The sequence below is a fragment of the Hippichthys cyanospilos genome, chromosome 8 (genome assembly GCF_059441005.1).
Source record: "Hippichthys cyanospilos isolate Australia breed blue-spotted pipefish chromosome 8, RoL_Hcya_1.0, whole genome shotgun sequence".
Lineage (NCBI taxonomy): Eukaryota > Metazoa > Chordata > Actinopteri > Syngnathiformes > Syngnathidae > Hippichthys > Hippichthys cyanospilos.
This window is the reverse complement of record NC_142376.1, coordinates 4,310,001-4,326,996: the sequence shown is the minus strand read 5'-3', so window position 1 is coordinate 4,326,996 and position 16,996 is coordinate 4,310,001. Positions and strand designations below refer to the sequence as shown.

General features: G+C 37.1%; 1 protein-coding gene across 2 annotated transcripts in view; it reads right to left on the bottom strand.

Moving 5' to 3' along the window:
• The window catches only part of LOC148419885 (VPS10 domain-containing receptor SorCS1-like), a 73,506-nt gene that overhangs the window by 7,631 nt on the left and 48,879 nt on the right, over nucleotides 1–16,996 (bottom strand). For both annotated transcript variants that reach the window (XM_088421871.1, XM_088421872.1), the window contains exons 18-26: nucleotides 16,817–16,988; nucleotides 16,559–16,745; nucleotides 15,368–15,501; nucleotides 15,167–15,290; nucleotides 14,250–14,362; nucleotides 11,182–11,316; nucleotides 6,770–6,869; nucleotides 6,538–6,646; nucleotides 1,177–1,331 (exon numbers count right to left, since the gene is read on the bottom strand). In XM_088421871.1, the coding sequence (XP_088277997.1) occupies nucleotides 1,177–1,331; nucleotides 6,538–6,646; nucleotides 6,770–6,869; nucleotides 11,182–11,316; nucleotides 14,250–14,362; nucleotides 15,167–15,290; nucleotides 15,368–15,501; nucleotides 16,559–16,745; nucleotides 16,817–16,988 (1,229 nt within the window). The remainder of the gene's footprint in view (nucleotides 1–1,176; nucleotides 1,332–6,537; nucleotides 6,647–6,769; nucleotides 6,870–11,181; nucleotides 11,317–14,249; nucleotides 14,363–15,166; nucleotides 15,291–15,367; nucleotides 15,502–16,558; nucleotides 16,746–16,816; nucleotides 16,989–16,996) is intronic.

Here is a 16,996-nt window from a genome sequence, read left to right as displayed (position 1 = left end):
GCCGCACTCCCCGTACGCTAATTATTTTATTGGGACAAATAACTCAGGCGGCGCGGCGTTTCGCCCCCCCCCCCCAAGCGCATTTTGGCTTTACTGCATCGTAAACTACTCGCTGAGTCAAGTACTAAAAAAAAGAAAATATACAAGGATACGATGCGAGGTGATACGTATGTACATTAGGGACGGAACGAAAAACGAGAAAATCCCGTCGCTGAATCGTTCCGCTTTGAAATAGAACAAGATACTTATCCCGTTATCTTTTATTGGCGACGATTGTGACGGATTAAACGCTGACGACTACAAAAAAGATCTGGAGCTGAGCCATACTGTACCGAACCGGAATCAAATCAGGTCCAACCAAAGTTTGAATCGAAACGCCCTAGATCGTTTCGCGTATCGAAAATATATATACACGTGCCGGTATCTCAAAGATTGACGAAATTACCGAAAAGTATGTACAATTAAGTATGTACAATGTATAATTCATTTTACATTTACTATTGTCATAATAACAACGTCAATAATAATAATAATAATAATACTAACAATGCTAATAACAGGAACCACAATCATATTTATTAATTCCCTTTAAATGTATATATAATACATGACGGTATCTCAAAGATTGAGGAACTTACCGAAAAGAAAACTTCTGGCTTGACTTTCTTTTTAAAAATATGAAACGAAATTATAGAGAATTTGTGCACAGAACTGTGTTTATGGATGAAATTTTAGTATCACAGACTGATATCCAGCTTCTACTAGGGCAACGTCTTATAAGTGGGCCCAAACAGTGCACTAGTTGAAATCAGCGTTTTCCTAGTAATACTAGTAAGTCTAGTCTCATTCTTTAGCTTGACAATGTGGAATACTTTTTTTCATGTAAATTAGCACACACGTGAGGAACATTAGCGTCAACTTTGGATTGGGTTCTCCGTTTATTCAAAGGTTAAGTTATGCGTGCGAGTAATAAAGGCGCAAGGCCATTAAGCGTGAGAGATGGCAAGGTGTTTTGTTTCTTGTAACGATCCTATCGCGTCAGCCCGTATTAATCATGTCCGGCGCTGATAAAGCTAGCCGCTAGCTCGTCTTTTGGAACTTTAGCGTTGCCGTCATCGCGGCGAGTAGATTATTTTTGTGACGTCGCGGAGAAAAACAAAACAAGACAAAGCAGACCTCTGCTCTTTGAATCCAGCTGTACGTCCACGCGATCCAGCGAGGTCATCTTATCCGCCTCGACTTTGGCGTCCGCCATGGAGGCGACTGTGGGCACGACCTCTTGTTCTTTGTCGGGCTGCTCCGCCGTGTACGTGTTGAGGCCCGGGATCTTCCTGGAGGCCGAGGTCAAAGAGGACATCGCCTTTTTAAAAGTCGAGAATGCTTCCTGTTGAGTCTGCTAGCCGGCTAATGCGTTAGCCGCTGCGTGTGTAGTGTCTGTCGAGGCGATCGGCACGTTGGGTAAAATAACGGAATTGTGTTTACTACATTTTGTTTGTTCGAAAAAACGTCTATGAATAACGTGCTATGAATAACAATTAGTTCTAGCTACCGTTGGTATTAAATTAGCTAATAATGTTCAGGTTTGGCTTGTTAGAAACCGACACATTGAAAGAAACAAACAATTTTAGCTAGCGGTGGTGGCTAACAATAGTTAGCGATTTACTTAAAAAACACTGAACAGTTGTACACAAAGTTTAAAAGTCAAATTAACTACCTCAAAAATGTAATAAAAATTACTTCAGGCTAGCAGTCGTCGGCTATCCTATGCTAGCTAACAATGTTTACGTTTGACTTGTTAAAAACTGGCACATTGAAAGTTTAAGTCGTATTAACTCCAGCTCAAAGGCTTTATTTAGCTCATTTTGACAGGATTTACAAACAATTTTAGCTAGCAGTGGAAGACCATGAGCTAACAATGGTTAGCGATTTACTTGTTGAATTATGCTGAAACATTGAACAGTTGTACATAAAGTTGAAAAGTCAAATTAACTAGTTAAAAAATTAACAAAAATTACTTCAGGCTAGCACTCGGCGGCTATGCTATACGAGCTAACAATGTTTATTGATTACTTACTAAACAATGGCAAACATGGAACAGCTGTCCATAAAGTTTAAAGTAAGTAAAATGACCTTTACCTCAAAGGTTCAGAACAATTAGTTCAAGCTAGCAGCGGGAGACTTATATAAAGTTTAAAAGTCACATTAACTTCACCTCCAAAGGTTAACAATAATGAATTCAAGCTAGCAGTGGGAGACCGCTATATCAGCTAACAATGTTTATGCTAAACAATGCTGAAACATGGAACAGTTGTCCATAAAGTTTAAAAATAAAATGAACTATACAGCAGAAGTTTAACAACTCCAAAGGTTAACAAAAATTAGTTCAAGGTAACAGTAGGAAACTACGCTATATTAGCTAACAATGTTTAGTATTTACTTGCTAAAATGTGACGAACTTATCAAAAGTTCCAATCTCAAATTAACTTCATCTCACAATGTTAAATTCTATATTGGGCTCATTTTTACATGATTTATAATTAGTTCCAGCAAGCAGTTGTCGGCTAGGTTGACATTTGCTAACTGTTTACTTGTTAAACATTTGTGACATCCTTCAAAAGTCAAATTAAATTCACCTCCAAAGTTTATAGACCATATTAAGATTTTAATTGGTTCTAGCTAGCAGTTGTAGGCTATGTTAAATTAGCTAACTATACTTAGCTAAATTCGCTTAGCTAAATGTTAAATTCGCTAACTATACTTAGCTAATAGTGTTTACCAGTTAAACAATACTAAAATGTTTGTTGCGTTTAAAAGTCAATACTAGCCTCATCCTGAAATTTCACCCAAAAGCGAGAGCGGCCCCTTTAAAAAAATAATAAGATTGTCGGCAAAAAAAAAAAGTTAATGGAGAGCTGCCATCAAGTGCGCCACGCTAATGCTTCTACTAAACATAATGCGTGGCACTCTATTTTTAAGGACGCCGGAGGATTGCTTGATAGCGGGGGAACTGGGGCACTTTGCGTTCCGCCGGGGCATCGCGCTTGCACTTTGGTATTGTTCACCTCCATCTTCAATCAATTTTTCATAAAAGTCTGCCTCAAACTTCTTTTTTCCCTTGCGTTTATTTCACCCACTCGCTTCGCATGTTTGTTCACATTTTTCGGTGCTAAAAGTTCACAGTAATCAAGTGTCACAGTTCCTCGAAAAACGGCTATCCATTTGTGCGTGCTGCATCATCAACTCCTTCAAAGTGAAGAGTACTCATTATTTATCTTCAAAACTGCAACCGTTCAATAAAAAGTACCAAGATGCTGTAAATGCTGTTATTATTCATTATTATAATTTCTTTCATGTACATATCGAACTTGAAAGGCATTCGTTTTATGTTCTAGTTCATTTGCTCTTAATTTGAAAAGAAAATGTAATGAATCTGTCACAGCGTAATTGCTGTATAGACTGAATTAAACTGGCTGATCCCCAGGGGGAAAAAACAAAAACATGTAAAAACAAGCATGCGGCGGTGAAGGCTGATGACTGACATAGCTGACTTTTTAACACGTTTTTTCTAATTTGCTCTTAATCTGAAAACAAAAATGGTTTGTTCACAGCATAATAAAACATTAAATTAAACTGGCCGCTATGTATTCATTTGTACAGTGACTGACTGGGACAGCATGAGGCAGCAAAGTCTATTTCCTGTACATGGCTGACTTTATAACATGTTTGTTTCATGTTTCAGTTCATTTGCTCTTAATTTGAAATGGTACTATTTCTGTTACAGCATATTAAGACATTAAACTTAACTGGCTGGGGATCGCATGTGGCGGTGCAGGCTATTTCCTTTACATGGCTGACTTTATAAGACATTTGTTTCATTTTCCAATGCATTTGCTCTTAATTTGAAAATAAAACTGTACTATTCCTGTCACCACATAATAAAACATCAAATTAAACTGGCCGAAATCCACAAAAAGGTGTGAAAATGAACACATTCGTACAGTGACCAAATGGAACAATACAGTTCATTTGTTCTTAATTTGAAAACAAATCGTACTGCTTCTGTTACAGCATATTAAAACATTACATTTAACTGGCTGGGGATAGCATGTGGCGGTGCAGGCCATTTTCTGAGCTGAAAGCTTATTTCATTTTCCAATTCATTTGCACTGAATTTGAAAAAAAGAAAGTACTATTCCTGTCACGGCATAATAGAACATTCAATTAAACTAGCTGAAACCTGCAACAAACATGTAAAATCGAGCGAATTCGTACTGTGACCAAAAGCATGTGGTGGCGCAGGCTATTCTCTGTAAACGGATGCCTTTATAACACATTGGCTTCATGTTCCAGTTCATTCGATCTTAATTTGAAAGCAAAAACATTTTGTTCCTGCCATGGCCTTAGAAAGCATTATTGAAATTCTCCATTTTAACCATGTTAAAATCCGACATACAACATTTGAGAACCACTGAATTATATAAAATAATATATAAAATCCAGGCAGAAAAACTACTAGTATCTTTTAGTATCTCAGTGACCTTGCTTTCACTTTATTAAAAATCCTGTAAGTTTCTTTTCTGGTCCAAAAGGACAGAGATTGTCATTAAGTTTAATAATAGACTAAAAGAGTGTTCTAGTGGAATCAGAAACCTCTTACACACTAAAAGCAGGAGCAGAATGAAGTCCTGATGCAAAATTCTTGATGTCTTCACCTTAATTCGAGTTTAACAAGCAAAGTCCTCCGGCGACCGGCAGCTTTTCTTGGTGGGCGCAGGCTATTTACTGTAAACGTCCGACCCAATAACACCAAGGTGTTGTCTCGGGACTTATCTCGTCACCCTTTGCTGCCATTGTGGAGGACGACGGCTCACCTTGGGTGGTCGTGTTTAGCATTTCCTAAAGGTCAAGCCTCACATTGTCACACAGATGAATATTGATAACTGCGGGGGCTCTGACACCCATTTGGCACTGGGGGCGGAGGAGAATTGATTAGGCTGTCATTGGCTGTAATATTGCGCAGATTGAGACAGAGGGGAATTGTCTTATTCCTGCAGCTATTATTGTGTCGCCCGTGTCTATAACTCAGAGATATGTGGCGGCTAAATACTTGTGGGGAAGTTTTGAGGGAGTTTGGCGGTGAGATGCTTGCTGCCAGGTGATGGGACGAATTTAAATGAGGCAATTATGACAAAAATGGACGCGCGCACACATAGTGCACCGACATGCATACGCTATCTTTCTGCAGGAACATTGCAATAAGAATTTTTTTTTTTTTGCATTCTACGTTATATAGGAGTTAATGTGCATTTAAAGAAGCTCAGAATAAATAAATAAATATAGTGGGGTCACATAGAAAAGTGGTTATCTTAGCCAAGTACCCCTTAACCACAGAGAAGCATTTGTGGATTGGAAGACGGACGGAAAGATTTAGCACCGGATTATAAGGCGCACCCTCAATTAATGGCATATTTTCAAACCTCTTCCACATATAAGGCGCACCGGATTATAATACGCACCCTCAATTAATGACATATTTTAAAACTTTCTCCACATGTAAGGCATATCGGATTATAAGGCGCACCCTCAATCAATGACACATTTTAAAACTTTTTCCATATAGAAGGCGCTCCCGATTATAAGGCGCACCCTCAATTAATGACATATTTTCAAACCTTTTCCATATATAAGGCACACCGGATTATAAGGCGCACCCTCAGTTAATGACATATTTTCAAACTTTTTCCATATATAAGGCGCACCGGATTATAAGACGCACCCTCAATTAATGACATATTTTAAAACATTTTCAATCACGGTACAGTAATACTCAAAGTAATAACATTAATAACTCAAATAATAACTCTTGTCTCTCGATAGCATAATAACTCAATGTCCAATATGACCAAACTCGTTTAACTGTAAACACACAAAAGAAACAGGTAAAGCTTACTTTATCACTTCATTCCCCATCTACAAATCTCAATATTGACCCATATATAAGGCGCACCTGATTATAAGGCGCACCATCAGCTTTTTAAAACAAAATTAAGGCTATTAGGTGCTCCTTATAGTGTGGAAACTATGGTATAACCGTGTCTTATACTTTAGAAACACTATTCATGCTTACTTCAGAAACTCAAGAAAAATAGATCACAAAACATCATCCGGTTTTCTTTTGCCTTTTATGTGAGAGAGTTGCCTCATTCATGTTAAAATGAACAAAATGAAGGAGCAGCATCTCAAAGCAAACAACTGAACTGCTTGAAGGGTTAGTGAGTATTTTTTTAATTATTCTTTACATTATATATTTTGATTAATATACAATATGTAATTCTAATATGTATTTAATACAGTTTTATAATTTAATAATATTCATTTAAGGGGTTTGGGAGCTTGGAACGGATTAGGCTAATCACATGTAAAAAGCGTCTCTCCCGATGAAACATTCTAAATTACTTCTTTCCTGAAGTAATTTCGTCAGTAAAAGTACGACTGTATGCTAACTTTTGTTTGTGTTGTGTGTTTCACAAACAGTACCTTTTGAATTTATATACGGCAAAGACAAGCAGACCCATCAGAGCGGCGGACACCAGCATTATAATTGCGGTGCTGCTGTGGCTGCTATTGTTGCTGTCGACCAAAGGAGCTTCAAAGAAGAAGAAAAAGGCAGCGAAGCCAAATGGCAATTTACGACAAGAATACACACCAATCAAAACATCACCCGAATCGACCCGCCGTGTCCCCGGGGCGAGCGCGCGCGCGCACTCACCTGGCGACAGTCTGCTGGCGTAGACGTTCACCTGCACTCCCGCCTTGAGTGTGAACTGGATCAGGTCCTGGTTTAGAGCACTTAGCAGCACCTGAGAGAGCTGCCGGAAAGGAGTGGCAAACGCTTAGCGGCAATGCCGCCGCCATCAATATTTCAGCCCTCGTCGTTTTCCTTCGGCTGCTTGAATTATGAATTTTTCTTCTAAAGCCAAGCAAATGTGGCGCAGGGAAAAAAAAAAAAAAAAATCCAAACAGCAAGGAGCCGGCACGTGTTTGATGCTGATGGAAGCCCTGTCAGGTAAAGGGCGTTTTGCTTTGGTGAGTCAGTGACATTTGAAAATAAATATATATTATTTTTTGTCTTCTCTGTCCACAGATGTGCTTTGTCTTTTATAACATGCGAAAAACAGCCAGCAAGTTAAATATAATAGAACTATTGTCTTCAACTCTATAATGTAAGGAACTCTCAACTCTCTTGGACATCAATGCTTTGATACTTTTATTTTGAAGTGGATCCTGGCAGCAAGTTGTAGCGCACCAGCTTGATTTGGCTAATTAGTGAAATCAAGTGTAATTGCTAATTATGCAAATTAAATATACTTCAAGACCTAATTATGCTGACATTGTATAATACAGAGTCTGTTAGCGCAAGATTAGCGACTGGCAGGATTAGCAAAATTAGATGCTAGCAGCGTTAGCGGGTCGCAGCATTCGACAGGCTAGCGAGAATAATCAGGTGACTTTTCAAAAGCGGTTTAATAGCCGTGAATAACAGTTGCCGTTCCTACTGATCACTTTTTAACTAAATAGGCTGTTTTGGTCAGCAAAAATCACTTCTGTGATTTTTATCTCACTTTGTTATCATAAAAAATGAAGATAAAGTAATGTTTCTATAGTAAAATATGTGCTGCTATGTACAGCATAACAAAGTTAAAAAAAACTGCTTATTAAATTAAATGAAACATTTAATTCATTATTAAGTAGAAATTCCCTTTACTTGAGCTAAAATGCAAACACGCAATTGTTTGATTGAATCAGAAGCAAATTATGAGAAGATTTCATAGCTGCAGCGTTAACAGTGCTAGAAGTGGTAAGCAGCACTAGATGCTAGCAGTTTTAGCGGCTAGCAGCACTTAACTGCCCCATATATAATAGTGGGAGGCGGCGTATTACTTTTAGGAGGCAGTTTAATAAATGAAGAACACAATAACGTTAGCGGCTAGCAGAACGAGATGCTAACAGCGTTAGCGGCTAGCAGCATTCAACTGCCGCGTCGGCCGCTAGCAATAGCAAACGGGTGACTGTCTTCTGTATTCCTGATTGTTCTCAAGCAAAGCTAAAATATCCGCTTTGGATTTTTATCCGAATACACGATTATTTGAACGAAACGGGCGACCCTCCGGCGCGACGCACATCTGAGTTGTCAGCTTACGCCTCAATAAGTCCATCTCACTCCATCGAAAATCCTTCCACTGGTTAAAATTAGAGTGCTCCACGCAGTATGAATAATTACTTTTTGTTCTAGTGGCATATCAGGGTCAGTAAATCTATTACACATTTTAATAAGCCCGCTGCACACACACTCTCCAAACATGAGTGTGTGTGGGTGTATGTTTTAGGGGGCGGGGCTCGGCGAACTGAAGATTTATTACCCTATTGTCCCGGTGCTTCTGCCAGGTAATCAGACAGGCTTACGATAAATACATCACTTTAATTCCCAATCCAGGCCTCCTGCCCCAGTTTGCCTCCTCGGTTGCTGCCAATTATACGATGCATCAATGTAATTAAATGCCTATTAACTTTCTTCGAGACTGAGCGTCGTGTTTACTCAGGCCGCGCCGAGGTCCAAACCGCTCGCGCGGGGGGGAAAAATTAGCTCGTCTCACGATTGTATTGATCGGTTTCACTACAGAGGAGATTACACTTTTCTGGACGTTCCTTACGGCGCATTCACACCTATGGACCTAAAGTGTCTTCAATGAGTCTAACAAGAATGGCCTGAGCTGAGATTCGAACCCAGCACCAACATGCCAACCACTAGGCCACTGTGCTCTAATGTTATTGTTATTGTGTGAAATAACAAGAAAAAAACGTCAAAACACCTGTAATCACGTAAACTACAGCCTCTGGACACTCAACTGCAGAGAATTTAATAGTGGTGGTTAATTATGGAACGGCATTGCCCTCTTGCGTTAAAACGGGGTATTACAGCAATATCGACTTTACCAGATCACATTTTCTACACTTATCATTGAAAATATAAGCTACAAATTATAAACAAGTAAATAAAAGTAAATTAAAAATAAAATAACTAAAAATAATTCTAATTATTGTATAGAAATGCTCTGTAATACACACACACATATACTGTGTGTGTATATATATATATATATATATATATATATATATATATATATATATATATATATATATATATATATATATATATATATATATATATATATATATTAGCAAGAATGCTAATTATTTGCATTTTTAAAAGAAGTTGCATAACGATGATTAAGTTACTTTTACAAGCAAGAAATAATAATTATAATAAATTAAACTTTAAAAAAATCATAAAAAAATATGAATGTAAACAACATCCTGATAAAACAATGAGAATATGAATGAGTAATGATGTATGTGCTATTTTGCATCAACAAACAATTGATTGGAATAAAATCATAAATTGATTTTCCGTGCATTAAATAACAGCGATTTATTGCTACCTATATTGAATAATTAAAAGATTTTTTAAAGGAAAAAAAATGTAACACTCAAAAAAAAAAAGTGATGTCAAACATACAGCCCGCGGGTCGGTTCTTGTCCGCATGAAAAACTTTTATTTATAATGTTTTGTGATTAATAATGTTGTGCTTGCACTATTTTGGACAGTATTAAAAAGGACAAAAATTCTTAAAGTTTGAAAGTTGTATAAATATATACTATGATTTTATTGGTCCAGCCCACTTGGGGATACATTTTCCTCCGAAGCTAAAATGAGTTTGACACCCCTTTCTAATATTGTAAATATTCTGACACATCATATTCTGTCCATAAGCGGCGAGTAAACTGCGAGGAAAAGTAGTTGATTTAGCTCATAAAGCCTGAAATTGTTCAAACGGGCCTTGAATGCGAGTTTGCCGTTCAAGTTAAAACTGTCTTACAGCAGGTGGACCCCAAAGACTACATCCATTAAACAACACTTTACCCTTCATTACATTTAACAAAAAAAAAAAAAGAGTCCAAATCCGTGCCGTTCCTTCCATTCCATATGCCGCACTTGTATGAATTAATTCCCCGCCCGTTTATTTTCACCAGCCTGTCGAGAAGTCAAAACGTGTTTTAAGAGGCGAGAAAATCAAACATCTGCGTTTCTCTTTTACATTTCACACACGTCTCACTTCGCAGTGTTTCTCCGCGCACGCTTTCCAAGTCTTAAAAAACTCGTGCTGGGAAAAAAAAGTCTTTTTTCTTTTTTTTTTGATGAATAATTCTCTGTCAGTGTTTGATTCTAAACATAGAAAGCCAATTTTGGGATTTGCACTAACAATGTGCTTAATTAGAGGTACGGCGCAAACTTGAAGCTACGTCTAGCGGAAGGAAATCGACCTCTGCGTAAGAGGGCGGAACAAATTAGCGGAAATATTTGCTGTGATGACAGAACAAGAAGAAAATATTTCAACAGGGGACATTTAGAAGCACTTCAATTATGATCACTTCAGGGTCATTTGTCTGAGACATTTATATATATATATATATATATATATATATATATATATATATATATATATATATATATATATATATATATATATATTGCAACTATCATCAAATATTTTTAACATAAATAACATATTATTTATTATATATTGTCATTTCAATTCATATATAAATACTGAAATACTTTTTAACATGTAATGTTTTAATATGTGATTATTATAATTAATGTATTACAATATAACAATATTTTATATTGTTGACTTAATTATATTTATTTTGCCTCATATTTTTATTTTTTTTATTATTATTATTTTATTATTTTTTATTTTATTTTTAATTAATAGAAGTATTACAAAATTATTGTGATCATTATACATAAACATTTTAATTAGTTCATACACAGTAGACGGTATATATTTATACATGAAATGTAAATGAGTCACTAATATTACAGTATAGACAATAATTGCACTAATATTTAACATTTTGTAAGTATTTAAAAAATACAGTCTTATCATTTACTATAAAAATGTAAATTTTTAAGTTATTCACCGGCGGCCCGGTAAAGAAAGAACCTTTGACGTCTATGGCAGTCGTTGAAGAATAAAAATGTGAGGAAGCGAGAAACTGAAAGCAACTTCATTTAGTTCTTCTTGTGTGTTTGTGGTCCCTCAAAAATGGTGTTACCTGTTCCAGGTGCTGCCGTTTCTCTGCCCCGGCTCCGCTCCCGTGCCTCCCGTCGGGAACGATGAAGATCTCGGCTGTCGTGGGCAAGCCGGGGAGCACGCTGACCAGCAGCTGATCCTCGTTGATCCCGGTGACCTTTAACGACAACCGCAACCATCCCAACAAGCTCAATATTAAAAACATCTATAAAAAAAAAGTCATCACGTTGAACTTCACATTTATTTCGGCTCATGTGTGGTGTATCATGTAGTATCTGTTGAATAATAAATCAATAACAATCTTAAAGTCAGTCAACTAACATATAAACACTTAACCTATGAATTTACTGTATTTTTAGCCAACATTAGCGGGTTAGCAACAACTAACAACAACTAACCATAAAGTGCAACCTCTACATAAACGAACACAAACAGAATAAACACTAATTGCTTACTAAACATAGGCAGTAGCGTGCGTTATTAACATAAATGATAATAAACTATAAATATGAGCTTACGTTGTCATTCATTAAATCACCGTAACGAGCCGAATGACGCACAGAGAACGGAAACAGGAAACGGAAATGCAACGCGACCCGAGAAATTAAAAGCATGCATTTCAAAATTAGATAACAAACGTCACGAACTCTAACGCTTGAGGAATTCTTAACATAGTTATTAACTAATATTACTTCGTTATTTGATGAATACAGTACTGTGTAATGTACGTTTTTGCTGTATTCATTTTCTTCGATTTTTGCGCATTTTTTTTTATTTTTAATTTTTCCTGGAAAAACCCGCAAAGTACTGAGACCGCGATATCTGAGACCGCAAAGTAGGAGGGATCACTGTATTATATATCGTGTGTGATCAAGGATGGACTCGGACGCCCGCCTTCGTTCCGTTACGATAATTATTAGAAGTAAAATCACGGCAGATATAAAACTACGCATCTGTGCGTAATTAAAACTTAATTTCCCTCGAGCGGTGTCCAATTAAAAAATCACATGATCTGATGCGGCTTGTACGTGGTCCGAAAAATATGCTAGGCTGCTTCCTGCTTCAAGTATCATTTGCCTAAGTAGCGTTCGCTGTCAAAACGGGACGCGCAAATCAGCGCAAACGCGCAGGTCCAATCTGACAGTCTTTGCTCGGAAAAAAAAAAAAAAAGTCATTTTTAGTGCGTTTATGCTGTAAGCAGAGGTCGGCTGTCAGACGATCGCACGCTCTGACAAGACAGAAGGTCAAAGTGAATGTTTTATACAGACAGATATATTTAGAGCTCGCTATCCAGGTCTTTTACATAAGCGGCCGTCTTTTGGACGTCCGCTCCGATAACGAGCCCCGCGGAAAGGTTCTGACGACGAAAGGCCGGCGCCGCGATGCCGATTGGACTACGATTTTGTGCGGTTTTGAAAAGGTGAGGCGCTAATAACCGCGCAGCGGAATTATGCAGACTTCCGTCATGCTTCCGTTTGTACAATTCTCGTTATTTTGATCTCAAGTACAATTGAACTGTTGTGAATAGAAAAAAAACAACAACAAAAAAACACAAGGAGTTTCTTAAGAGTCATACAAATATATATTGACAAATTCAAGTGTTGACGTCTAATATTTATGCTCGGAAATTGAAACTGCTTTCGTTTCGAAGATTTTCTCTTGGCGGTTCTGCTTACAATACATCTATGGATTTTTTTTTCATCCAATCAGAAGTCAACATCTTTGTTGCCATCAGCAGTCAAGTCTGCACATATATAATATATATATATATATATATATATATTTTAGATTCAGATTACTTTTAGTAGTTACTAAGTATTAAAGTAGTAGATTACTTTTAGTGATTACTAAGTATTAAAGTACTAATATTAATAACGAATAAAATCGACTTCTTTCGATACCAAAGTACTCAAACCAAAGTAGGTTAACAAAGTAAATATATGCAGTATATATATATATATATATTTTTTTTTTTAGATGAGATTACTTTTAGTAATTACTAAGTATTAAAGTAGTAGATTACTTTTAGTGATTACTAAGTATTAAAGTACTAATATTAATATCGAATAAAATCGACTACTTTGGATACCAAAGTACTAAAGGAATCATATACTATCTGAAAAGTATTGTAGTTAATCAAAGCTCAATAATATATCAAGTATGAAAGAAATTGATTGTTTAAAGTACAAAAGTACCTTATGAAATCCATTACTTAAGATACTTTTAATGGATTACGACAATACTTGATTTCCAAAATATTTGGTTCAGTGTTTGGTCGACAGAGGGTTAAAAAAAAAAGTCTGGTCCTTGATGACTCATTTAAATCATTAACAAATGTAATTAGGTAGTTAAGTAATTGATTACTTTGGGGACTCAATCAACAACATTAGCCATCAATAACTCAGATACTAAAGTAATCATTACTGAAAGTAACTGATTACTTTATGTACTATTATAGAATATGAACCGGCTCCTGATTCCTGATTTGTCCTCAGAGGGATATTAGGCTGGTCCTTGATGACGTCACAATTTCTCTGTACTCTGATTGGTCAGTCAGCGCAAACTAGTTCAACTTACAAAACGCACTTATTTATGATAAATATGATGGCACTTATTTTACAAATGTAATTTTTTCTCATGTTATTGGACAAATATTGATTGGGAATAGCTTTGGATAATATTGATGATTTATACGCGAGGTGGCCTGATTCCAATAAGCACAGGAGGCTTCCTACCCGCAAGCCCACGGATTGATTCTAACCTGTCATTTTCAATGTCTCGTTAGTAAATTTCAAATAAACACCCACGTCTGTTCAAACAGCATAAAAAACAAATAAAAATAATCCATCAAAAGACACCGGCTGTAAAACTAAGATACGATAAAAGCATAAACAAATATGACGCCCATTATGGTACATTAGTGGTGATCGAGCTTCAAATTGGCCTTGTATGTACTTATTTTAAACAAAAAGCCTCATTTGTATACGTTTTTTTTTTTTAAAAACATAAACAATTTGTTTTCTTTCTTTTTTTTTTTTCAAAAACTCTCTTGTCACACAAATGCTAAATAAAATGTGTGGACTTCCCGACCTGGACCACGGAGCGTTTCACCACCCTCGCAATGTCTGCCCGCCACTCGGACAGGCCGGGATTGGCGTCATCCAGATTTGACGAAAAAGCCAGAATATGGGATTGGTAATAATCTGGAAACACAGAAATAACAATTTAGCGCATCATATTTTTCACTATTTTCAACGCCTTTTTTTATTATACACAGTTGCTTATATAAAAGCCTAAATATTTAAATGAGATGACAAAGAAGCAGCATAGATTAATTTACGGGTAATGAGATGAAACAGGATTAAAATGCAATATCATAATTATAGCAACCATAAAGCTCAATGTATTATTTTGATGTAATACTAATAAATAAAGGTGAGAGAATTTCATGATAGCAGCAAAAATAATACAAATAAAAACATCAATAAATATAATGAGTCAATATAATGAAAAGACAAACATTTTATTTCTCATTATTTCATGCTTCAATGCCTTTAAACATTCAGCTGTTTTCTGCTGTGTGCATATTGGCCAGCAGAGGGCAGTGTAACACAGATGCACAACAATAAAAATAGAAGAGTTCTCACTCATTGACTCCTTACATAACACACCAGGAATGGGTGGTATAGATAGTGACCCAAAACTTTCAGGAAGTGTTAAATGACCCCTAGGGGGCAAATTCCAATAGCAGGTGAGATTCAAACACTTTAAAATCTGAGGAAGTTTAACATATCAAAAGAGGAAATTGGGCAAAAAATGGTTGTTGGGTGAAATTTACGCCTCAATACCAAAACAATGCTTCCATTAAGCCGTTAAGAAGAATGTATATATATATATATATATATATATATATATATATATATATATATATATATATATATATACACACACACACACACACACACACACACACCTCATGGTGATTAAGTATGAAAAAAGGAGTTTACCATAAACAGCCAGCGTCATGTGATCCTGATGGACGGTGTTCCCGGCGGAGGCCTGAACGGTGACCACGTGACTCCCCTCCCGGGAGAAGGTGAAGGACATGCCTCCGTCCAGACTCAGCAAAGGCTGAAAGGTCAACGAGGACGCGCGCCAAGGCTGTCACTCATCTTAATTGAACAACAAGGAGCGGCGGTAAAGCTCACCTCCGTTTTGTTGTCGAACCACCAGAAGTAAGTGACCGTGCCCACGTTGACGGGCCGCAGGGTCGTGGTGAAGTTGACGGCTTTGTTCTTGACGGCCACGGACGGAGCCAAGAGTTGCACCTGCTCCAGTTGACCTTTAAACGGCAAACGTAAATTGACGAGAGTGAATATTGTGTTTCGGCAAATAGGTCAAGCTAGAGAACAGTTTTTCGTTTTGAAGCTATATAGCGTTGCAAATAACAATCATTTAATAATGAATTATCGCATTTAATCCCAAAGATGTATTCGTGTGTCTTTACGGAGTCCACAATTGAATCCCAGGTATTTATTGACATTTTTTTAAATAGTATCAAAGAGGGTCTGAAAAAAGCTGAATTAATTAATCTGTCAATTATTTTGTCAATTGCCGTATATTCCGCACTATAAGGTGCACCGCTTTATAAGGCGCACCCCCAATTAATCACACATTTTAAAACTTTTTTCCATATATAAGGCGCACCCTCAATTAATGACATATTTTAAAACTTTTTCCATATATAAGGCGCACCAGATTTTAAGGTGCACCCTCAATTAATGACATATTTTAAAACCTTTTCCATATATAAGGTGCACCGGACTATAAGGCGCACCCTCAATTAATGACATATGTTCATACGTTTCCACATATAAGGCGCACCGGATTATAAGGCGCACCCTTAATTAATGACATATTTAAAAAAAATTTCAATCACAATATCGTAATACTCAAAGTAAACACACAAAAGAAACAGGTAAAGTTTACTTTATCGGTTCGTTCCCCATCTACGAATCCAAATCACAATATTGATTCATATATATAAGGCGCACCGGATTATAAGGCGCAGCATCAGCTTAAAAAAAAAATTAAGGCTTTTAGCTGCGCCTTATAGTGCGGAAAAAAATATATCAACATTTAGCTACATGGTATTGAATGTCTGGACTCCTGTTCAAAAAAAAAAAAAGTATAAGCTCGTAGTGGCGAGGGAACTGTATGCAATTGTCATTTCATCGATGAATTCTTGCACCTTTCAAGCAATTCTGCTGCTTAAATACATTATGACTGACATTCTTCATCCTCATCGCTTTCCTATCTCCGGAATAGTGCTTATATTGATTATATAGCATAATCCGCACATCAATCCTACTCAATTACAAGTGACGTTCGTGACTCACAAGTGACATGAAGGTAGAGCGTGACCCTATCGAAACCCAGAAGGTTGCTTGCGATGGCGGAAACTTGATAGATTCCAACTTTGCTGTAGACGTGCTTGACGCCGTCCTCTATGGAGCTGACGTTCACGTAGGAAATGGCCGTGCCGTCGCCGAAATCCACCGTAACGCTGGTGGTGGAGCTCAGGCCCTTCAAAGCACGAAAATCATTAAAAAAAAAAAAAATGACAACAATTTGTAAGTTCGCCAAGGAGTCGGCACCTCTTCCAGAAAGACCAAAAAGGTGACGTTTTTGTCCAGCGTGGCTACCAGCGTGCCCTCGCTGGTGAAGAGCTGAAGGCCCTTGGGGACCTGGCTGGGACACTTCTGCCGCCTGGGGCTGTACTTGAGCAGGGTTCCCTCTGTGCAGTTGTTAGACAAAGCTCGGCGGTATCTGCCATG